The sequence below is a fragment of the Typha angustifolia genome, chromosome 8 (genome assembly GCF_048772165.1).
Source record: "Typha angustifolia cultivar Huaian chromosome 8, ASM4877216v1, whole genome shotgun sequence".
In the NCBI taxonomy this organism is placed as follows: Eukaryota; Viridiplantae; Streptophyta; class Magnoliopsida; order Poales; family Typhaceae; genus Typha; species Typha angustifolia.
In genome coordinates this window covers 9,197,897-9,222,558 of record NC_133246.1, presented here as the reverse complement: position 1 = coordinate 9,222,558, position 24,662 = coordinate 9,197,897, and the positions used below count along the sequence as shown (strand labels likewise).

Genomic DNA, 24,662 nt, shown 5'->3' with positions numbered 1-24,662 from the left:
CCAACGATCTCATGATCTCCAATATGCTCCCTCAGTAATGAAACATGGAAGATAGGATGCACTCTCAACCCCTTCGGCAGCTCCAAACGATTTGCAACCAGACCACTACACTCCAATACCCGAAACGGACCAAAGACGCCAAGGATCCAGATTAGAGACTGAAGTGCTGATTGAGTGGTTGGGCAAACCTACTGACGAGTCTACATGGGAGCTAGAGGCAGACATCATGGATCGCTTCCCAAATTTCAAACCTTGAGGACAAGGTTGCGGAAGCGTGGTGGATTGATACGATTCGGACTTCACCGACATCGTCTCGAGTTTGGATTTACCTTAGGATAAGATTGAGTTTTAGGATAAGATTGAGTTTTAGGATAAGATTGAGTTTTAGGATAAGATTGTGTTTTAGGATAAGATTGAGTTGTTGGTTAGCCTATAAAAGTATGTGTAGGGCAACCAAAATTATTATTGAATATTGAGAATTGAGTTTGCCTTGCCTCCTTCATCTTCTTCGCTCCCGTTCCCTCAATCTCCCCGGCGACGCCGCTTCTAATCTCCCTCGACAGGCCAATCACCCTAGTCCCTTAGGAGTGGCCCTCTTCTCCCCCTTCTTCCAATTTATCCATCGCTATCCCTAACCTTTCCATCATCCATAACCCTTCCACCATCACTTTTACACCGGTGCCACCCCATCAACACCGGCCCTCCACAATCCACCATTACCTAGGATTTCGTGCCTTCATCCACGGAATCCAAAACAGAGTATCCTGACGTTCGTCCACTAAACGAACGATATTTCGAGATCCCCATCTCCGATTCGCCTGAAACTAGATCCGTTGGAAAGCTCTTTTCCGGGCCTACAACATATCAAAATTTCACAGCGATCCAACGGCGGGATATTTCGGGATCTGATCTCAAAGTTCCGTGCAAGATCGTATTAATCTTGAATCAGAGCCATAGCACCAAAAGAGGGTTCGTATCAATCTGGTATCAGAGCCTATAGCCGAGGAAGGATCGTAACAAGCTGGTATCAGAGCCACCGTTCCTCGGACAAGCGCTTCCAATGACGATCACTCGATCTAATAGGAATACGGAAGAACCTAGCGTTCTATCCATGTTGGGGTCTATTTCCAAACAGATTGCCATCAACAAGCAAATAATGATGGAGATGATGCAAGAAATACGGGCATGGACGAAACCTTTTTCAACAAGCAAGGCAATCACAAGACAGCATTGGGAACCCTCCACAACATACCCAACATCCTCCACGGCCTTCCCGCTCATCACAAAAATAGGGGAGAGTTCGGCTATCCGGCAAGATCGAGATTCTACACCTCGACCCATGGTCAGCCGCAACGAACTGCCACCAACTACAATGAGATCTGCAACCATTGTAGCAGCCCTCGGAACCTCCACATCTTCCCATGCACCGGAGACCTTGTCGACAAATCGCGAAGTGCTGGCTACGCCACACCTGGTCGCTGGATATCCCTCATCAGGAATCCTCATCAGTGGTGAAGGAGATGATCCGAAATCGCGAATTTCGACACTTGGGCCGCCTTTCACTAGCTCCCTTTGCAACCATAGTGAGTCGGCAACTAAGAAGAAATCGCATATGGCCTCCAGCGATCTTCTACCATTCTCCTCGGTCAATCGACAGTCGACCACGACAGCTTCATCACCAGCGATGACGTTGCAGCTCCCTGCCAAGCTACCACTCAAAGGAGAAGGCCACGATCTTCCACCCATGGCAGCTGAAGGTGCAGATGTGGCTAGACATCGAGGAGAAGAAGTTGAGGAGCAACAACACGTGGAGGACACGAAGGCCGAAATCTCCCTCGACGCCTATTCGGGGACAGCCGCGCCAAAGACCTTGCGGGTGAACGGTGTAATCAAGAAAACCACAGTGAGAATCTTGATTGACACCGGGTCCACCCACAACTTCATTGACAAGAGGCTCCTTAGGAAGATTGGGCTCGAGTCGGAACCCACGGAAGGGTTCGATGTGACGATTGGAGATGGCACCACCTTGCGAGCAGATTCTATTTGTGGAGGTGCAGAATTGAAGGTGCAAGGCCAAATTTTCACATTGGATCTTTATCCATTGGCCTTGCAAGGTGCCGATATTGTTTTAGGGACCCAATGGCTTCGGAGCTTGGGGCCCGTGACCTTTGATTTTATAAGCCTCACATTGACCTTTTGGAGAGATGATCAGAGAGTGTTGTTGGATGGAAGTAAATCGCTGCTTGAACTTTCAAAAGAAAGGGAGCTCGCTTCTTTCTCGGCACCCACTTTTCCTTTCTTTTCAGATCTACGGAGAGCCAGTGCAGAGGATAGTGATCTGGTCCGACTCATGGAGGAATTGAGAGCGAACCCCTCAAGCAACCCCGAGCACGAGGAGCGCAATGGGTTAGTACTAGAGCACGGGCGAATCAAGGTACCCCGAAACGAAGAGCTACGGAGGCTATTGATGGCACACTTCCATGATACTCCTATAGCAGGTCATGAAGGGGTATTACGTACTTACAAGCGGCTGGCCCAAAACTGTACTTGGACTGGGATGAAGACGGACGTGAAGAAGTATGTGCGTGAATGTCAAATCTGCCAACGAGTCAAATCGGAGGCACTCAAGCCTAGCGGGCTACTGCAACCACTACCGATACCAGAGCGTATTTGGGAGGATATCTCCATGGACTTCATCGAGGGGCTGCCGAAAGTTCGAGGACAATCGGTGGTGTTTGTTGTGGTGGATAGACTGAGCAAGTATGCACATTTCATAACATTGTCTCACCCGTTTTCAGCAAAAAGGGTTGCTGAAATTTTTGTTCGGGAAGTGGCACGCTTGCATGGGATGCCTAGGACGATCGTGTCAGACCGGGATCGCATCTTCATAAGTGAGTTTTGGTCCGAGTTCTTCAGATTGCAAGGGACTCAAATCAATCTTAGTTCAGCTTATCACCCCGAGACGGATGGCCAAACCGAGGTGGTGAATCGTGGACTAGAGCAATACTTGCGATGCTTTGTGGCGGATCGACCAAAGGATTGGGTCAAATTTCTTCCCTGGGCTGAGTGGTCATACAATACCGCTCATCACTCAAGCATTGGCATGACCCCATTTGAGGCGGTTTATGGGCGCACTCCCCCTGTCTTGCGTGCCTACGATAGACTCGCGGCGACGGATAGGACTGAGCTTGACTTGGAGCTTGCTGATCGAGATGAAACATTGAGACGGCTCAAGACTCACCTAGCCACAGCACAAAACCGCATGAAGCAAACGCATGACAAAGGCAGACGTGAGCGAGAATTTGAGGTGGATCAATTGGTGTTCGTTCGAGCTCAACCGTATCGACAATCCACATTGAGGCCAATTTTGAACCAAAAGTTGGGATACAAGTACTATGGTCCGTACCGAGTGCTACAACGAATCGGTCCAGTAGCTTACCGATTGGACCTACCTGAAGGAACCAGGATACATCCCGTCTTCCATGTCTCGGCATTGAAGGCCCAGATCGGGCCTAACCATGTAGTGGGTTCGACCTTACCCGAACAAATGGAGGAAGATGGCTCCACTGAGCCGGTTCGAGTCCTAAGTCGTAGGAGAAGACGCCAAGGATCCAGATTAGAGACTGAAGTGCTGATTGAGTGGTTGGGCAAACCTACTGACGAGTCTACATGGGAGCTAGAGGCAGACATCATGGATCGCTTCCCAAATTTCAAACCTTGAGGACAAGGTTGCGGAAGCGTGGTGGATTGATACGATTCGGACTTCACCGACATCGTCTCGAGTTTGGATTTACCTTAGGATAAGATTGAGTTTTAGGATAAGATTGAGTTTTAGGATAAGATTGAGTTTTAGGATAAGATTGTGTTTTAGGATAAGATTGAGTTGTTGGTTAGCCTATAAAAGTATGTGTAGGGCAACCAAAATTATTATTGAATATTGAGAATTGAGTTTGCCTTGCCTCCTTCATCTTCTTCGCTCTCTCCCTCGACAGGCCAATCACCCTAGTCCCTTAGGAGTGGCCCTCTTCTCCCCCTTCTTCCAATTTATCCATCGCTATCCCTAACCTTTCCATCATCCATAACCCTTCCACCATCACTTTTACACCGGTGCCACCCCATCAACACCGGCCCTCCACAATCCACCATTACCTAGGATTTCGTGCCTTCATCCACGGAATCCAAAACAGAGTATCCTGATGTTCGTCCACTAAACGAACGATATTTCGAGATCCCCATCTCCGATTCGCCTGAAACTAGATCCGTTGGAAAGCTCTTTTCCGGGCCTACAACATATCAAAATTTCACAGCGATCCAACGGCGGGATATTTCGGGATCTGATCTCAAAGTTCCGTGCAAGATCGTATTAATCTTGAATCAGAGCCATAGCACCAAAAGAGGGTTCGTATCAATCTGGTATCAGAGCCTATAGCCGAGGAAGGATCGTAACACATTCACAAAGGCGTTCAAATATGCGCCGCTTTCCGTATTCGAACACGACCTACAAAAAATTTATTTTAATAAAAATAAATAACTAATGTAATAAGAAAAGACTATAACCATGTGTATCAAACGCGTCCGATCGCGTTCAAACACAGAATTATAGTTCTCTGTCATTGCGAACGTATGTAGACGTTTAAACGTTCGCGCTCGAACGACCGGAGCTGATACAATTTCGACTTCACCGATGTCGTCTCGAGCATGGATACACTTTAGGGGTGTCTTTTATTCTTGTTCTAGTGTTTAATTCATATAAAAATAAGTTTTTTGTATGTTGCGTTCGAACGCGAGAGGAGTGCATTCGAATGCGCTTGTGAACGCCTACATCAGATACGCACATACAGAGAGTGCGAAATATGTGTTCGATTGCACCTACGAATGCCTACATCATGTTCGCACATACAAATAACACAAAATGTGTGTTCGAACGTGATTGGACGCGTTCAAACGCGGTCGACGAAAATCTACTATTTTAGGATTAATAATTACCATTTTTGAATTGTTTAGTTAGCCTCTAAAGGTGTGGATGGCAACCATGGAATTATTATTAAATAAATTGAGTTTGCCCCTATCTCCTTCGTCTTCTTCTCTCTCGTTCTCTTGTTCCCCGGCGACGCTGCTTCTAACTCCCCTCGACCAGCCACTCACCCTAGTCCCTTAGAGGCGACCCACTTCTCCCCCTTCTTCCAATCTATCTATCACTTTGCCCTAACCCCTACCATCACCCATAACCCTTCCACCTCCGCGTATTCATCGATGCCACCCCATTACTGCTGGTACACCACCATCTATCATCACCTACAATCTCGTGCCTCCATCCACGAATCCAAAGACGAACTTCCTGATGTCCGTCTACTAATGGGACGATATCTAGAGATACCATTGTCCGATTTTCCTGAAACTAGATTTGTTGGAAAGCTCTTTTCTAGGGCTTCAATATATCAAAATTGTACTTCAATCCGACGACTGCATCTTTCGAGATCTATTTTTAAAGTTCAATGTCAGATCCTGTCTAGATCTCAAAATCGGGATAGATTGAGCCATGGCCTAAGGGGAGATCGTACCACGAGCCCGTTTGAACACGCAAATCACATTCTCTATTTTTGTGAACGTGTGCAAGCATTCGCATGGCCTGTATCGAATGCCCCTAGACAAAAATTCTTTTATATCTTTAAATAAAAATCAACTACATAAATAGTCTCATCCCAATGAACCCAATGTCGTAAGTAGAGCCAATATGGACCGAGTCATATCACTCCACCATGCTTTCATTCACCTTGCCCTCAAGGTGTCAGCTCTGAATTGTGGTCCATGAAGTCGAATTCAGGCATCCAAGTTGCCTCATCCACTATGCATCCTCGCTACTCCACCAAAATCTCGATCACCCATTCATCTTGGACTCGAGTGCTTCATCTGGCTAAGATCCGAACTGGAATAGGAGTACTCGGTTCAGCTTCTGACTCATTGGGATTGGCCCTTATTAGCTCGGGTGGAACAGCTCCAATAAGCTCGGCAGGGGGAACTCAAGCCTTAAGGCATGAGACATAAAAAACTAAATGTATCCGTGCCTCAAGTAAGTCTAGACAGTACACTACGGGTCTAATCCTCTTAGTCACCTAGTACAGTCCATAAAATTTTAGAGCCAACTTTTGATTAGGAATGGGTCTAACCGAGTTTTGCCGATATGGTTGGAGCTTGATGTAGACCCATTCCCCAATAGAGAATGACCTCTCTTAGTGCCACTAGACATAGACTTGCTTTATTCGGTTCTGGGCAGCCGCTAGGTGCATCTTAAGTCTCCTCAACACCTCATCACGATCTTACAAAATTGCATCCACCTCAATTTGGTCGGCTCAAGCCAATGGCAAGTATGTATGCAAGGTCGGAGGTGGCTGACCATAGACAACCTCGAACGGTGTCATGCAATGGTCGAGACTCTACCCATGGCAAATAAGATAGCCATTGCCATGGTTGCTCGCTGACAAAGCACCATAAGTATTGCTCTAAGCATTAGTACAGCACATTGGATTAGCCGTCCATTTGAGGGTGATAAGTTGAACTCATACAAAAGGTAGTCCCTTGGAGAGCAAAGAATTCCTGCCAAAATTGACTTACAAATATAGGATCATGATCTAAAATAATCGACTTTGGCATACCATGCATCTTCACCACGTCACGCACATAAACCTCCGCAAACTTTCTTGCCGTGTAAGGATGCATCAAGGCTAAAAAATGTGCATACTTGTTGAGGCAATCTACCACCACCATGATCACGAAATGTCCTCTAGCCTTGGTAGACCGTCGATAAAATCCATGGCGGCATCCTCCCAAACCTTCATTGGAATCAAAAGAGGTTGTAGCAAGCCGACAGGTTTTGCTAATTCTGCCTTCGTTCTTTGACACACCTTGCAAGCCTTGATGTAGGCTTGTATATCCTTCTTCATTCTAGGCCATGTGCAACCTTGGCTCAGCCGTTTATAGGTGTGCATGATACATTTAGTTAGGATCTTTTCTTATGGCATTAGTTGTTTATTTTTATTAAAATAAAATTCATGTAGGTCGTGTTTGAATGCAAAAGGGGTCACGCTCGAATGCAAAAGGCATCGCGTTCGAACGCCCTTGTGAATGCCTACATTAGGTTCACAAATAAAGATAATGCATATTGTGCGTTCAAACGCGGTCGGGCGAGTTCGAACGCTTGCATTGCGTTCGCACATCCAGAGATAGAGCTTTTTGAGTGCGTTCGAACGCGATCGACGGGAATCCTCTAGAATTAGGGTTTCATATTGTTTTAGGACTTGTTGGCTAGCCTCTATAAATATGTGGATGGTAGCCAATTTTATTATGCTATTGGAATATTGATTTCTTATCTCTCTATCATTTTTCTACCCTAATCTCCCTCCTCCCTCTTCACCATCCTTCCACTTCTACCATTGGTAAGGTTTCTCCTAACTTCTAATCTCCCTCGACTGTTGAGCAACCCCTCTTCTTTAGGATCTTGACCACTTCGTTCCCTTTATCTACTTCCTTTAATCACATCCACAATCCACCTTCATCTCTATACCCATCCACAACCCTAACATCCACTTCATCCGTCACCACCACCATCACCCACGTTATTTTATATTTTCATCCCAGTTTCAGTTCAAATCTATGAAGGGCGTAAAAATAAAAGTTGTAGATCAGGAAGTTATGGATCTAACCCAATTAGTTTTGTAATTTTTTGAATAACGAAGAATATTTGAAAAATATTTTCCCACGGTTGCGCTGACTGCTTCCTACAATAAATTTAGATCTTAAGGAATTGTTTCATAGCTAATCTTTTGGTACAAGAATCCATCAATTTGGTATCATAGCAAGGTGAACCTCAGACCTCCATTAATGGTTGAAACAAGAAAGATGACTTCAATAAGGAGACCTATGGAGAGCACACTAATAAAGGAAGACTCAATCCACAATGACCCTAACCGTGAGGCCGATTCATTTGGAGTGACCATGATAGGATCAAGTCAACCAACGTCCATAGGTGCGAATATGGATGAACTTAGGGGCATGTTTCAAACATTGTTGCATAGAGTAGGCAATATGCAAAAGAATCACAATAAATTCAAGGAATATGTTGTGAACTGATTGGGTTCATTATCTCCTCGACGACGATCGGAGTTTCAAGAAGGACCAGCGGTGGGATCTCATCGAACCGATACCCCAAAGGTTCAAGTGCGTCATATGAGTGTCAATGATCCCCTATTACCTATGCATACACATCATCCTCCACCTCCATTACAAAACTCAAGACCGGTGGTGGTGGAACCCGAGAGACGTCGGCACTGGTGCACTTCGTCGATGAGCAGGATTGGCACTTTGAGGAGGAGGTTGATCCCTAAAGAGATGGTGATGGACATGCTCAAGGATTTAGAGAGGGTGATCAACCTACACAAAGGTTTAGACCTGAACCAAGGATCTTTCGTGAACCCAATATCGCTATTTGGGGGAGAACCGCATACCTGGACTTTCCAAAATTCCAAAGCGGTGATCTAACGGATTGGGTGTTTCAAGTTGAACAATATTTTGATTATCCAAGTACAGTGAAAGATGTAAAAGTCCAGATGCAATCTTTCACCTCCAAGGAACGGCATTACATTGGTATAGATCGGTTATTCGTGGTGGTGAATTTACCGGATGGGCTAATTTTTGTAGGAGGATTATACGTAGATTTTGGACAGCAGCATATGAAGATTGTGCTGCCATATTAAGCAAGATGGTTCAGCAGAGAACCATATTATAGTACCAAGCTGAGTTTAAAAAAGTTAGTAGTCGTTGTGAGCCACCGTGGCCCGAACAAACATTGATGAGTACATTTATTTTATGGCTGTGTGATGAGATACAAGTGGATGTTTGCACTCTATGTCCTACTACTCTTGAGGAGGCCTTTGAGAAGGCCATGAGGATGGAACAAAAGCATAGGGCTCTAAAGATGGCAGCGAAAATCAATTGGGGCAACCAAGATGGACGGTTTGCATCTAGAATGCCGACTAGAAATTCTACGGTTTCAAAAATAACGGCTGCGAGTACTAGAATACGACCACCTTTGAGACCTTCTTCTGATGTTAGAGGATGCACTAGACCCCCTGTTCAAACTCTCACACCTGCCTAGGTGGTGAAGTGAAGAGCAAAGAGCCTTTGCTTTTGGTGTAATGAGCGTTACATCCCTGATCATCGGTGTTCTAAACCGATCGAGAGTGTGATGCTTATCAACGGTCTTGAGGAGGATGATGGGTTGTTGATGATGGAGATTGTCCAGAGGAGGTCCATGAGGAGACCGTTGAAGAGAGTGCGAAGGAAGATATCTAAGAGCATGTGGATGAAATATAAACAAGGAAACAAAGATGTGTGGCTTGATGGTGTTCGGTCTTCGTCGATTCTTGTCATGCAGCCTGTGGTGGGGTTGCCTTATGCGTATGATTTGGCCTATCTTTTTCAGTTAGGACCAGTAGGAGATGAGCCTCAAACGAGTTCAGGTACTATTATTGAATTGTCTAATTTATTAGATAACTTTTCTAGACTATTTGAGGAGCCACAATAGTTGCCATCAAGGAGAGCGACAGACCATCGCATAGAGATTATACCCCGGGCTGCACCGACGAACGTGAGGCCATATCAGTATCCACATGTGCAAAAAGAAGTTATCTCAAAGATGGTAGCCGAGATGTTGGAGCAAGGTCTCGTTCAACTAAGTCATAGATCATCCTCATCCCCCGTGCTATTGGTGCGAAAAAAGGATGGGACATGGCGTTTTTGTGTCAACTATCGAGCATTAAACGCCATTATCGTCAAAGACCGGTATCTCATCTCGATTATCAAGGAGTTGCTGGATGAGCTTGCAGGGGCGACTATATTTAGTAAGCTTGACTTGAGGGTTGGGTATCATCAATTAGAGTTTACTTGGAACTCGTAATACCCGAAACTCGTAATGCCCAATCAGCCCCAAGACATGCCTTTTGGTCTCACCAATGCTCCAACTACCTTTCAAGGCCTCATAAATGATATATTTCAGCCTCTATTGTGAAGGTATGTCTTAGTATTTTTGACGATGTTTTGGTGTATAGCAGGACTGAATTGGAGCATTGGTAGTATTTGAAGGACGTGCTAAATTTGTTGAAGTAAAACCAGCTGAAGATCAAGAAGTCCAACTGCCTTTGGGCAGTACCAAAAGTGGAGTATTTAGGCTACATCATTTCAACGGATAGTGTAGCGGCGGATCCTCAAAAGGTTGCATGCATGACCGCTTGGCCTATTCCTACTACTATCACCGGATTGAGAGGATTTTTGGGGCTGACCGGATATTATCGCCGATTCATTGACGGATATGACAAGATCGCTGCTTCTCTCACTTCTTTATTGAAGAATGACTCTTTTAGATGGATGGATAAAGCCACTACAACCTTTAAAAATTGAATACAGCAATGACGACTTAGTGCTATCGGACTTCACCAAAGAATTCATTGTGGAATATGATGTGTCGAGTGTTGGCATAGGAGCTGTACTAATACAAGAAGGACGTCTCATTGCCTATCTTAGTAAGGTTTTATCTCAAAAATCTCAATAATTATCGACTTATGAGAGAGAGATGTTGCAATTCTGCATGCAGTGACAAACTGGAGGTCTTATTTGATCGGTAAGCGATTCTGCATAGTGTGTGGTGTGTGGTGAGTTTAGACGCGAGTTTAAAGTTTAGGAGTTTACTGGTGTAGGGGGAGTGTTGGCATAGGGGGAGTTTATTAGAGTTTACTTGTTTATATTTACTGCATAATAACTTTGCTTAAGTACTTTTGAACTTTTGCTTGCTTGATAACTTGTATTTGAATTGTTATTCATTTCAAGTTATTTTCACTTGATTTTGGATTGGTATATTTTTATTATTTGCAGGGATTGAAGTGTGAGATCTTCTAGACTTGTTGAATGCTCATTTTGAATTTTTTGTAATATCTTGTAATCTAGTTGTTTTGTCACAAATTGCCAAAGGGGGAGATTGTTAGGTTTTTAATTGTTGGCAATTATGTACAAAATATTCTAAGTGTATTTTTTACATGTATATGAGCTTTACACAAGTTTATTGTTGCCCCCATAAACACTTGGAGTCTTTGGCTTTCAATTTGTGTTGTCGCAATAGGCCAAGTACTGTCTAAAGATGTGGCAAGTGCTCCTCTCATGTGCGACTATATACCAATATATTAAAAAAGAATATCAACACATATTGCCTCAAATGAGGCCTAAAGATATCGTTCATTAAGCTCTGAAAGGTGGCGGGAGCATTAGTAAAACCAAAGGGCATAACAAGGAACTTGTAGTGCCCATCATAAGTTCTAAACGTCGTCTTATGCACATCGGATAGTTCTACTCTGATTTGATGGTACCCTGCCCTCAAATCTAGCTTTGAGAAGTAACGTGCACCCCCCAAATTCATCAGCAACTCTTCAATCACCGATATGGGATGCCGGTCTTTGACAATGATGGAATTGAGAGCTCGATAGTCCACACAAAATCGCCACAATCCGTCCTTCTTCTACATGAGCAAGACCGATGAAGAATAGGCTCTTTAACTTGGTCTTATCACCCCACTGGACAACATCTCTTGGACCATCTTTATTATAGCCTTATTTTGGATAAGGAATAACTGTATGGCCTCACATTTGTTGGACTCGCCTTGGGCATGATCTCAATGCCGTGGTCTTACATCCTAGGTGGAGGCAATCCATGTGGCTGCTGGAATATATTATCAAATTCTTGTAAAATAGCATTTAAGTCAACCGGTTAGTGCGTTGGATCGTCCACGTCCTTGGCCCCTTCAATGAGTTGCATGAGGAATCCGCGGCACCCAGGTTTTGGCAACCTCTCTAGGGACTACAGTGCTCCCTTGGCTTCCTTGCTTGATGCGGCTACTAGCTAGATCGGTTGGCCTTCATGACTTAACTCCATCGCCATGGTGGTGAAGTTAAAGATGATCGGTCCAAGATTCCAAAGCCATTGCACCCTAAGCACTGAATTAGCTCCTTATAGAGCCAACAGATATAGATCAATTTGAAAGACATGGCCTTGAATTTACAGTTGGATCTTGCGGCATATGCCCTCCGTTCTCAACATGGTGCCATCACCGATAACCACATCGAAGCCATTGGAAGGCTCTAACTCCAATCCTAAATGCCTAACTATCCGAGAATTCACAAAATTATGGGTGCTTCCTAAATCAATAAGAATTAGGACTTTATTCTTCTTAATCATACCTTCGACCTGAAGAGTTTTCAGAGTCGACTCGTCGACAAAAGAGTGAAGGGAGAGCTCGGCTTAGACATCAAGCGGGTTGTCCTCTTCAATCGAGCCACCTTCCTCCTCTTGCTGCTCCTCAAGATCTTCCATAGGATCATCCTCGATCATCTCCTCCATGAGCATGATGGCAGCGAGCTGTTTGGAGCATTTGTGGCCCATGTGTAAAGCACTCATCATAATAAAAGCATAGGCGCTTCGAGCACTGATCTTCGATCTCCACAGGTGTGAAGCATTGTCCCATCATCTGTAGCTGTCCCCTAAGGTCAGGGGCTATTCGTGTTGGGGGTGGCCGAACCCACCCGGAACGTGCCACACCCGAGACCGACGGTCTAGGGATAGTGCGCGGGTCGCTAGTGCTCCATGTTGGACGGTGTGTCGCCTTCAACTCCCTTATTTTCTCTTCCATCATTTGAGCCACTGAGAAGGCTTCCAACAAAGTAGTAGGATGAGTCGTCTTGACTTCCGCTTGGATATCACGACGAAGCATAGAGACAAAAGTGCTTTTGAGAGCTGAGTCCAACCATCCATGGACTCGATTGCTAATTCTTTCGAACTCCTCTTGGTAGGCTCTTACAGAGGTCTTTTGGGTTAGCTTCATCAAGGTGGCTTGAAAGTTTTCATAGTCGGAGGGTCTGAAATGCACATAATGCACGTCGGCGAACTCCTCCGAAGAGTGATGAAGGCGCGCGCGTGATGTGCTGCTTGAAACCATCTCACCGCTACGTCTTCAAGGTGGAATGAGGCCAGGAGCACTTTTTGGTGGTCAGGTGTCCCTTGATAGGTGAATAATTGCTTCGCCCTATATATTCAATCCAATAGGTCACCCCCGCTGAATTTAGGAAAATCAACTCGAATGGTGGGAGGTTGTAGCATTTGGTTGCATCCGTTCGCACGTTCTTAGTGAAGCGGCTCATGTTGCTGTACCCTTAGTTGATATGGGGGCTCCTCCCACTCCTCCCAAGGTTCCTCTTCTGAGTATGGGGCCATAGGTGCCCACGGGTGCAAGGGTGGTAAATCGGTGTGGCACCCTTGCGGTTTATCGCATTGTTGCCATGGTGCCTCTAGGATATGTCCTTGCCGGACCCTATCTTGTGATAAGGGATGATCCTCTTATCTTCGATAATGCTCACAAGGTGGAGGTCGACGATCTGGTTGGCTAGAAACCAATGGTAGAGCCATAGAAGCCGCAGCCATAGCTGGATCTTCCTCATGGTTTCTAAACGAGATGATGCCTTGATTAACTTCCCCACTATTAATATGCTCAAGGGTACGCCTTTGGTTCATGCCCACAAGGGTTGCCTTGATCTCTAACATTATTTGTGATATGGTAGCTATGGCTTGAGGTAGATTGGCTAAACCCACTAAGTATTCATGGGATCTCATGGACGAGGTGGGGATGGTGACCTTGACGAAGCCATGTGGTCTGTCTCCAAGCCTTGGTTGCTTATTTGCCTTGCTGCCTTCGATCTTGTGGTAGCCATGACGGTCTAAGGAATGTTGGCTCTGATACCAGTTGTTACGAACCAGCTTGATTTGATTCATAACGGTTTTAGACTAGATTGATGATGTGACTTTCGAAGAAAGCTGTGGATAATCGAATCGTTGGATTTTCCTAAATTTTGGATATGTTGTCGCCCTTGAAAAGTGCTTTTCAACGAATCTAAGATCGCAAGGTTTGGATGGGTAGATCTTGAGATATCGGTTGAACAGTGGCTGAAAGTCAAATAAACTCTAGCTTGCTAGGCCTTCAATGGCTAGATAGGTGTTAGGTTAATTCCTTAATGTGAAGGGAGAGAAGTTGTAGAAGAGGGGTATTAGGAGTTAAAGAAAGTCAAGACTTGTACGGTGCAAGGAAGGAGGTGGAAGAGAGTGCCAATAGTTAGAGCAAGAAGAGAAGGAGATAAATGTGCTATTTTCAATTATTAAATAAACTATAATTAGGGTTTCCTCCACATATTTATAGAGGCTCACCCTAGGGACCTAACAACTAAGTTAAAAACCGTAACAAACTAGCAATTTTTGCCTCGGTGCATTCGAACATGCTTGATCACGTTTTAATGCAGAATTATAGTTCTCTATCGTTGCGAACATGTGCAGGCGTTCGAATGATCGCGTTCAAACGGCTTGAGCTTATTCGAATGCACAAATCACGTTCTTTGTTTTTTTGAATGTGTGCAGGCGTTCATATGGCCCATTCGAACGTGGTCCGAACACCCACCCCCCGCAAAATATCCTTTTATTTTTCTTCAAACAAAAATCAACTAGATAAATAGACTCATCCCAATAAACCTAATATTATGAGTGGAGCCAATATAGACCAAGTCGTATCACATCACCTATGTAATTTATATGCATCGCTTATGTAAAAGGTACGCTCTAATTTTTAACAATTTGCGAATCGAGATTAAAATGGTAAATTTGTTTAAATCAGTATAAAAAGGTTTGAATTTGCAATTAAATAAATAGGAAGGCCTATTATTGCCAATTAAAAAATTAAAATTTTTTTTGCTGCAAATTACTTAGGAGAGGGAGAATAAGAGAGAAGATAAGGAGAAATTTGGGGGCTTTTTGATTGATGTGAGTTAAGAGCTTAAGGTCTATTTTGCAATGGCCGAGGTTGACAGCACGAGAAGATAAGAAGAATAGTGCAGAATTTATGGTTTTTTAGTTTAAATGGTAGGTATTATAAATTTTAGTAATTTGATTTTACGTGTAATTAAGTTAGAAATAACCCCAGTGATTAACGCACGGGCTCATGAATCATGATTAATAAAAGAACTTCAATTGGGTGGTCAAGAATGTCAGAGCGCGTATCTAACCGATCTCCATAAAAGAAAAGAAAAAAAAAAAAAGAAAGGAAAAATCTTCAACTAACATAAACAACTACAGAACAGTGGCGAGCTTAAAATCCACCGCCCGTCCCCCATGGCGCTGGCCCTCCCCTCCACCTCTTTCCCCAGCCGCACCAACCTTCTTTTCTCCTCTCTTTCTTCATCTTCCAACTCCACCCCCAATCTATTTCTTGGCCCTAGCCCACGTCTAACCCCATGGGGAAGATCCTCCACTAAGCAAAGAATCAAATCCTCCCCTTCATCTTCTTCGCCTGTGGTTTCCCGGGCTTCTAAACCGATAAAGCTCACTTATCTCGAGGTTTCCTTCGTTATCCACTTCATCTCTTGGGATCCATAGTTCTAAAAGGTGAGAAATTTGATGGTAGTACCACCCGTTCTTTCTTTGCAGGTAAATAGCTGGTTGTGGGATTTCAACGGGCTCCAAATCTTGGTGGATCCCATCCTTGTGGGTAATCTGGATTTCGGGTTGCCGTGGCTATTCGACGGTGCCAAGAAGGTGTTGCGGAATTTTAAGGTAATCAATTGAGTTATTGTTGTGGAAAAAGTATCCTTTGTTCTAAGAGAGTGACTAGATGATGTTCTTGGCAGCTGGATGACCTTCCCGTGCTCGATTGTTTGCTAATTACTCAGAGTCTTGATGACCATTGCCATGTGAAGACTCTGACTCCGCTCTCCAGAAGGATGCCCGACCTGCCAGTAATTGCTACTCCGAATGCGGAATCCATCTTGAATCCGCTATTTGGAAATGTAAGCCGAGCATCCAAAGTCTCTCACTTTTATCTTGTTAATTGAAGAAACATTTACCTTTATTTAACTGTCTCTACCATCCATACAGTTTTTGTCTTTGCCCACTACCACAGCTGTAGATCAATTATAGCTTTCAGTCATCTATTGCATCTGGATCTGTAATCCACCATGGCCATCTACTGTCAAGCCACCTTCATCAACTACTTGGCCTCCACTCTATAATCACCTCCACCCTAAGGTCAGCCTCCATCATTGATCACATCATATCCTTGGCCCTAGTTACGTTTTATCATCTACAGCATCACTTACATTTCCTTTCTCCATTCATATGCTTCACTTACATTTCAACAGTGACTCCATTTCCTTCCTCCATTTATATGCTTCACTTACATTTCCTTCCCCCATTTATAATGCTTCAATCTTTAGTCTCATCCTTCTGAACAAGAACCGCTGATCATATTGGATCATTTCTTGAGACCGAATAATTCTCGTGATCATCTTCCTAATCCAATAGCTCATGTAGTCCAAAATCTTCATAAAAATCTAAGATAAAAAACATTAATTTGATAAATTGATTCAGAATAGTCTTCCACATTTGGGGTTAGTCCATATGACAGAACATGTTGGCTAATCAGAAATATCAAAATTGTGCACAACAGCTTTTAATACATGCAATTCAAATGCAACACACAGGAAATTGTTACAGTCCAGGAGGAGTGCAAATCCTATCTAGCCCGAGTCTATGACTCTATTGAGTCGAGTCCTTTTCTTATTGTATTCAGTTTAGTCATTTGTTTATTGTATGAGATTGAGTTCATGTATAATTCCATGGATTGATGAATGTGATAGTAGAAGAATTAGGCAAAAAAATGATAGTCCAAGTGGTTATTGATAATAGGATAACTTAGAAGGTTGTTAGATAAGTACTTATGATGAAAAAATAACATTTATATTAACACCATGTGATACAGATTGTCTTGATCTTATAATGGAGGATATTGTCAAAAATTCTGAAATTGTTAGTCATACATGAACGACAGAAGTTTAAACTTTATATATAATCATGGTTGAGTTTATAATTTGTCTAAGCAGATGATTGTTAGGGAGATCATCAGATGTAATCTCACTAGATTTTTTACTCATTTTCTTACATTGGATAGTACCATATGAGATAAAGATGAAATTATACGGATATATAAATTAGAAGAGTGATCTATAAAAATTAAGAATATGAAATCTAAAGATCGAAATTTAGATGAAACTTTGAAGAATATGACCTTTAAAAATGCACTTTGGGATAATATTATAATTGCCACTGTAGTATTTGAGCCTCTTGTCAAGGTATTATGACTTATAGATAATGATTACATGTTTGAGATGAGTTTCACATATAAAGTTATAGACATAGCAAAGGAGTTAATAAAAAAATGTAGACAAAAATTATAAAAAGTGGTGAAAGTTAATTGACTCTAGTTGGCACAAATAACTATATAGAGATATACACGCAACTAGCAATGATGACCGTGTCGTGCTACTATCGACACGAGATATGCCGACTGGCACCCCTTTACATGCTAGTGGCATACCTTTGCGTGCTAGTGACATGCCCCTACGTGCCACTAGCATGCCTTATGTGTCATTAGCATACATTTATAATATTTTTAATAAATTTTTGTATATTTAGAGATGTTTTTAGGTTTTTGGCATGTCCATATTTGGTTTTTACTTTAAATATATGTATTAAAATTTATATTATAGCATTTTATCTTTAGATTATTTTTATAAATGACCTATTTTATTAAAGATAAAGTAATAGTTAAATATAAATATTATCCAACACATAAATACATTCATTATAATGAATATTAATGATTGAACACTATAATATAATTGAATACATAATATTAACTGATAATAGTTTAAAAGTTAAAACTAATATCTAGTTGAATATAGAATTGCGAGAAGGATCAAAGATTTCATTTGCCAGTACAAGAATAACATGAAAATGTTTTCTTAATAGGTGTTTTAGGTATGGGTTTATATGGTTCCAATGAGCCAACATTAGATTTTGAAAGATTAATTAATCAATCATATCCTGTGTTTTGTATTAGATAATGTTGATAATTTTTAAAACTCATCATTTAATAGTATTGCTCATTGTAACGTCTCACATAATCTTCATATAAATGAGAATTTTACAATTCTCTTATAATATGATATAGATAATGAATATGCACGGGAACGATTGAAACAAGCATTGGTGTCACGACCCACAATAGGAATCATGACCGGCCATGCATCTCAATATGCTTAAGATGCACGAAGCCTTAATAATACTCTCTAAGTATACGATGACAAGATAAATAAATAAAATGAGAATGTGCTTTATTAAAATTTTATTACTAAATGCAATTGAAATAAAATAAACAATGTTAATGTTTTCGAGTCTCTAAACTAAAATAAAATAAAATCTTCTAATCTAAAGCACAAAATCTAAAAGAGCGGAAAGGTAAATAGGTGAATCCTAAGTGGAGGTGGAATCCGGGTACATCACGCTTAGTCGCCCCGCTGACTATTACCTGAAATAAATAAACAAATACAAAAAAAACAATAGAACTCGTGAGCCAACAACTATAGCTCAGTGAGTGGAATCCACTCGAACCAAATAAATTTAAAACATATTAATGCTGAATAAATTAACTAAAAGCAACAATATCCATCATAGTATGCAATAGGCATGCTCTCTACATAATAACAATGGTAACAATAGAAAAATGTCACAACTTGTAACCTTGCACGTTTTCCAACATATTACATCTTTTTGATATTTATACTGTCATATGTCTCAATGGGTCTAAACCCTGTGGATCCACATCAACTAGAAGTCACCTCGAGATGACGCTCGGGACTTTTCTTCATAGTTGATCCGGTTAGGGTCATCAGAGGGTATCACCCTGTGATCAACACACTCTGTCTTTTCCTCTAACCGTTCAGAGAAGTTAGAGTCACCTAGGAAGTTTTCTCATTTTTCCTAAGACTGTTCCCTAACCCTGCCAGAGTCACCTAAGGAAGTCATCGCAGTGATCTAATTTAGGACTTTCCCCTGGACTTCCAGATAGACTTGAGTCACCACGGAAAATCGCAAACGATTTATACCGGGACTGTTCTCTAAGTCATATCAATACTAGTCTCATTTTTCTTTTCACAAATTTTAATATTAGCACGAAGTATGGTGATGCACTGAATATAATAATTAAATACACACAGAAAATAAAACAATTAAATTTTCGCATGTACGGATGAAATAAATAGACTTGCACACAGAAATTGCAACAATTTAATTTTTTACACATGGGGGTGAAATAAATAATTTGCACACAGAAAATTTACCATTCTAATAAAAATACGAAATACAATAAAATAAATACGTGAGTGAACCCACTCACCTGAGTCTAGGCAAGATAACCAAAATCTCAAATCTCTAGCCCACGTACTAAAAATCACCACCTTAAATAATAAATAACAATATCATTTTTTTTTAATCAAAACAATTATTAAAAATATTTAAACAATTTAACCTAAGAATAATTAATTTGGGCTAAAATAAGCCCAAATCAATTGGGCTGGGCTGCAGTTGGCCCGCAGCCCACCCAAAACAATTTCATAAATGGATTGGGCCAAGGCCCAATCCAATTAGATAATGGAACCGGGTCGGGTTTCTTGGATTCGGATCCAACCCGACCCGAATCCATCACTAACGGGAGAAGATCAGACTCGGGCAACCCGAGTCTGTCTTCCCCAAACCGAAGAGAGAGAGAAAAAAAGAGAGAGGAAAGAAGGAAGAGGAAGAAGAAGAAGAAGAAGAAGAAGAAGAAGAAGAAGGCGACGCCGGCGGCCGCCACTGCGGAGGTTCGCCGGCGCACCCTCAGTTCCTGACGGGATCCGGAGGTAGCGGTTGCGACTCGAAGCCTCCGGCTGGCCCGATTTGCCGACGAGGCCGAAAACCCCCAAATCAGGTAATTTCGGATTTTCTCATTTAAAATTTAATTAAATTAGAGGGGTGGGAGAGGGCTTACGGGGGAGTCGTGTGGTGGTCTCTGCTGGCTCCGGCGACGCTCCGGCTGGCCGATTCCACGACGATAACTCCGTCGGTGAAGGAGGAAGAAAAGAGAGAGAGAGAGAGAGAGAGAGAGAGAGAGAGAGAGAGAGAGAGATAATTAGGCCTAATTTATAGATTAGAGAGAAAATCTAGACCTAATCCGATCCAGATTAGGCGTGATTTTCTCTCTCTCTGCGCCACGATGCGTGCTGGAGAGGGAGAGGGAGAGGGGAGGGCTGCACATGCAGAGCACGTGCACCCTCCTCTCTCAACCTCCCCTCCCCTTTTTTTTATTTTTATTTTATTTTATTTTATTATTATTTTTTTATTCTGGTTCTGACAATTGGCACACCATAAGCATATGCGGATTATGAATATAAAGTATAATAAGGGTGTTATGTCTCTGGTAGGTGTGATTGATATGATAGTAATTATGATGAACTTATATCACCCTGTGGGCATACCTCTTTTGATATCTTGCTACTTATAAACTCAAGTCCTTCCCTTATCCGGCTGTAATCAAGTTGAGCTTGAGATGATCATTTTCTTTCTTCTATCTTTGATAAATTCTGTCTCATGATTGTCTAGATTTAGCCCCGTAGTCTTGATCTTAGGTGACATGTGTGGAGTTTTACTCTGTAAAAATAATACCTCTCTAAGTAGGGACACATGCCACATCTTTATCATTATTATCACCAAATTGAGTATCGTCATTATCACTATCACCATCAACATCACCATCACCATTATCATCATCATTATCATCTCTAATCTCATTATCGTCAATTTATTTGAGCTCTCTAAGGAATAAATTGATCGTGAAGATGATCAAACTCGACTAGTAATTGGTTGTGAAGATCCAGCTTGACTAGTAATTGATTGATGATGATTCATGAAAATAAGAAAAAGTTGTTAAAAAAATAACTAAAATTGATTTAATAATGATTAATGAAAATAAGAAAATTTATAAAAAATGTTACATATCGACACAATGACTAGCACGAGGCTGTGCCGGACCGACATGGCTCGGCATGGCTCGACACAGGGGTGTGCCACTGGCCAACTTTTTTCTAATTTACTTTTATTTATAAATATTTTAAAGTTTGAATGCTTACAAATTTTAAATTATAATTTCTATAGGATATTTTCTTAATCCAAGATTTTAATTATCTACAAATGTCACTAATGATGCTGAAGTTTTACTAAGAGTTAGGAATGTAATCAATAGACTAGAGCCTAATATTTATAAACAAATCTTTTGTAGTAGAGAAGTGAGTTATGATTCAATTAAATAATTTTATTATTATTTATTTTAATTTTCAACCTAATTAGTTTATTATAAAATGTATGCAATAATATATCTCAGATGGAAAGATATAGATCAAGAGTTGGACAATTCAGTATCGTTAAAATTGCTTCAATCATATCTCATAACAATCTAGTGAAATAATATTTTATTTATGGATGGGAAGAAGCACTAAATATGACACCTATATCAAAAATCTTAATTTAAACTGTGTTGTCATCATAGTGTAAAAGAAATTGGACTATTTTCTCCTTAATCCACACCAAAATATGTAATCAATTAATAATGAAGAGATTAGAGAAGTTAGTTTATTGTCATTACAATATGAGATTGAAGAAGAGAAATTTAAGAAGAAAGACAAAATAATCAACTGATTGATTTAAGTTATATTTTTTATAAACAAAACATTTGTGGACCATGGATTAGAGAAGTAGATGACAGATTATTAGATAATAGAGATAATCAATGGTTAGATGATGCATTAGAGGAGATTGTGACAATGGCAGCAGTTGGTATAAGTCATCCGATTGCGAGAGATAGTATAAATACTAGTAGCAATAATAATTTTGATGATCATGATGATACACCCGGTGGTGAGATCATCTTTTTCATATTAATTGAGGGAAGTTAAGAAGATATAATGATTAAAGACAAAAAAATTTAGGATATATATACATATTAGTGATGTCGTTACAAGGATGCTCTCTATAAGTATGGTACATCAAATATTTATTGTTTGAAGCCATCACAGAATCTATATGCTAGTTATTATCATCCTTAATATCTTCAGATATAAGATTCACATATCAATTTTTATCCATTTTAGATATAATAAGGTCTATTTGTATGATTGGTACGATGTAATTTTTGTTGGAACATTAGGCCCTAGACATTATTATTTACAAATTTATGGTGATTATGACGATGGCACTATAGAAATATATGAGAGCAAGCTCATGAAAGTTTTGAGTAAGTACTTTTTTTAGTTCTTAGGCTTTATATGTGAGTAATATTATTTTCTTATGTTTTGTTAGTTTTTTCTATATTTTACAATTTTTTTTGCATCTTTAAATAATATTTAAAATTTTATGTAATTTAAAAATAGTCTAATTTGATTCGGGCTGCCAATACAGTTGATATGTATCATTTGTTTGGAAGGCTGATCTTGATGCAAATTTTATTACTCTTGTGAATTCAAACCTCTTTATGCTTTATGTTGGTTAGGTCTTAATCGAGACGACTAATCATCTAGTCAAGTTAGCCTCCTATTTAACTATGGATGGCAATCGATTCAAGTCATGTGTGTTGAATCTGATCTAGTTAGTCTCTCTCTCCCTCTCTCTCCCTCCCCCTTTCCTCTCCCTTTGACCCACCCTAACCATAGCAGTGAGGATCCGCTTGATTAGGTCTATTGTGTGGAGCAGTTTATTTCATACCAAGGCACACCAGAGGAGCATCAAATGTTGTTGGCCTCTTTCTATTTGGAGGATATTGCGGTATAGTGGTTCCAATCGTACACACGAAATTGTTTGTTTTGAAGATGGGATGAATTTGTGAAGGCTATGTGCCGGTGTTTTAGACTGTCCGGGTATGAGGACTTTGAGGCGATCCTTCTAAAGCTTACACAAATCAGTTCTATCTAGGCTTATCAAGAGGAGTTTCAAAGGATCTCCAATTGAGTTCAAGAGTGGTTCGACTCTGCTCTTAGAAGCATTTCCTTTAGTAGACTTCGCCACGATATTAAAGCCAAGGTGAAGGCGGTTTGCCCCCATTCTCTAGAGGACGATTTCCATATGACTCATGTGATTAAGGAGAAGCCTAGAGCACTAAGGACCAGAGGGAAGACACCCTGGACAGCAATGGACACGTCGGAGCCGAACATAGCCACTCATGGCCATGGCGGATGTGCATGGGCTGACTTGGCCACCTACGACAGATCTGGTCCCATTATGCCTGCAACATTCGGAGAACAACCATGACCTAATGCCTTAACCAAATCAAGCAACGAAAGGCGAAGGGCCTATGCTATAGTATGACGAAAAGTTCATCTAGGGGACAAGTGGGCAAGACTAGTTGTTATCATGTTGTTAGAGGAGCTAAATGAGGACTAACTACTAACATGTTGATGGAGGAGCTGAATGAGTTCAACTCCAAAGGATGAAGTGACTTGGATGGCTAAGCTAGGTTATATAACTTGACATTCAGAGTTCCCACCTTGAGGACAAAGTGGACAGAAGCATGGTAGATTGTCACTATTCGGGCTGAGTCTGAGTCCTATCTAGCTAGAGGCCATGAGTCTATTGAATTGAGTACTAGTTGAGTTCTTTATTTATTATATTCAGTTTAGTCATTTGCTTATTTTATGAGATTGAATCCATGTACGATTTAGGCTAAACCTCTTTATACTTTAAGTTCATCGGGTCTTAGCCAAGACGGCTAATCAGTCTAGTCGGGTTTTCACTTTATCCAAGTGTGGATGGTAGCCGAGTCAAATCATGTGTGGTGAATTTGATCTAATTAGTCCACTCTCTCTCTCTCTCTTTCTCTCTCTCTCTCTCTCTCTCTCTTCTTCCACCCGTTTGACCAACCCTAACCCTAGCTGCCCCTATCTTGCCTGCAGCCACCATCCTTCTTAGTCATCACCCTACTTAGCCGAGTGCTCCAACCCCTTGTCTTAGCCTCCACCATTTTGACCTATCTCTACTGCTGATTTCCTCTCCATCCCACGACCTGGATTTGTTGAGGCTGAAGCCCCACCACTAGCCACAAGCTTTAACCATACCACCAATCCGCATTAGCCTGAGCCCTTACATAGCTACTTGTCAAGCGCCCTCTGCCGACCGCCATCCAACCCAAGCTGAGACCCCTTCATACCTCATCCAGAGGTGGGGCAAGTCCAGGGCCAACCCTAGATGCAACCATCTTCCTCGGTTCGACCTCCCTTTCCTGAGTAAGCCCACTTCGATCGATCTTGGTTCACCGATCCGAGACTGGTTGCGGCCACCTTAACTTGGGTTGTAACATATATATATATATATATATATATATATACACATATATATATATATATACACATACATATATATATATACATACATACATATATACATATATACATACATATATACATATATACATACATATATACATACAGATATACATATATACATATCTACATATACATATATATATATATACATATATGAACAAACAAGAATCTCCAGGTATGCTATAATAATAATTAAGATTTTGGGGGAGAGGATAAGAATCCTAATTGGAATAGGAGCAGAAATATGGAAAGTCAGAGTCAATATCAAAGTTAAATAGTCAAACTCGA

General features: G+C 41.3%; 2 protein-coding genes across 3 annotated transcripts in view; both read left to right on the top strand.

The window, feature by feature from the left end:
• Window positions 1-1,159: 1,159 nt before the first annotated feature.
• On the top strand, window positions 1,160-3,920 carry LOC140764547 (uncharacterized). Its single transcript, XM_073103156.1, has one exon. It carries the CDS (start codon window positions 1,160-1,162, stop codon window positions 3,719-3,721), a length of 2,562 nt encoding a protein of 853 aa, XP_072959257.1. The 3' UTR covers window positions 3,722-3,920.
• Window positions 3,921-15,186: 11,266 nt separating this feature from the next.
• LOC140766171 (uncharacterized) overlaps window positions 15,187-24,662 on the top strand; it is a 32,916-nt gene continuing 23,440 nt past the window's right edge. For both annotated transcript variants that reach the window (XR_012105295.1, XM_073105632.1), the window contains exons 1-3: window positions 15,187-15,471; window positions 15,562-15,687; window positions 15,762-15,920. Coding sequence is in view for 1 of the 2 variants with exons in the window: in XM_073105632.1 (XP_072961733.1) it covers window positions 15,247-15,471; window positions 15,562-15,687; window positions 15,762-15,920 (510 nt within the window). In the remaining variant the exon portion in view is untranslated. The remainder of the gene's footprint in view (window positions 15,472-15,561; window positions 15,688-15,761; window positions 15,921-24,662) is intronic.

Excerpts from the sequence above, each read along its gene's own strand:
- LOC140764547 (XM_073103156.1), top strand. The coding sequence starts at position 1,160 with ATGGAGATGATGCAAGAAATACGGGCATGGACGAAACCTTTTTCAACA.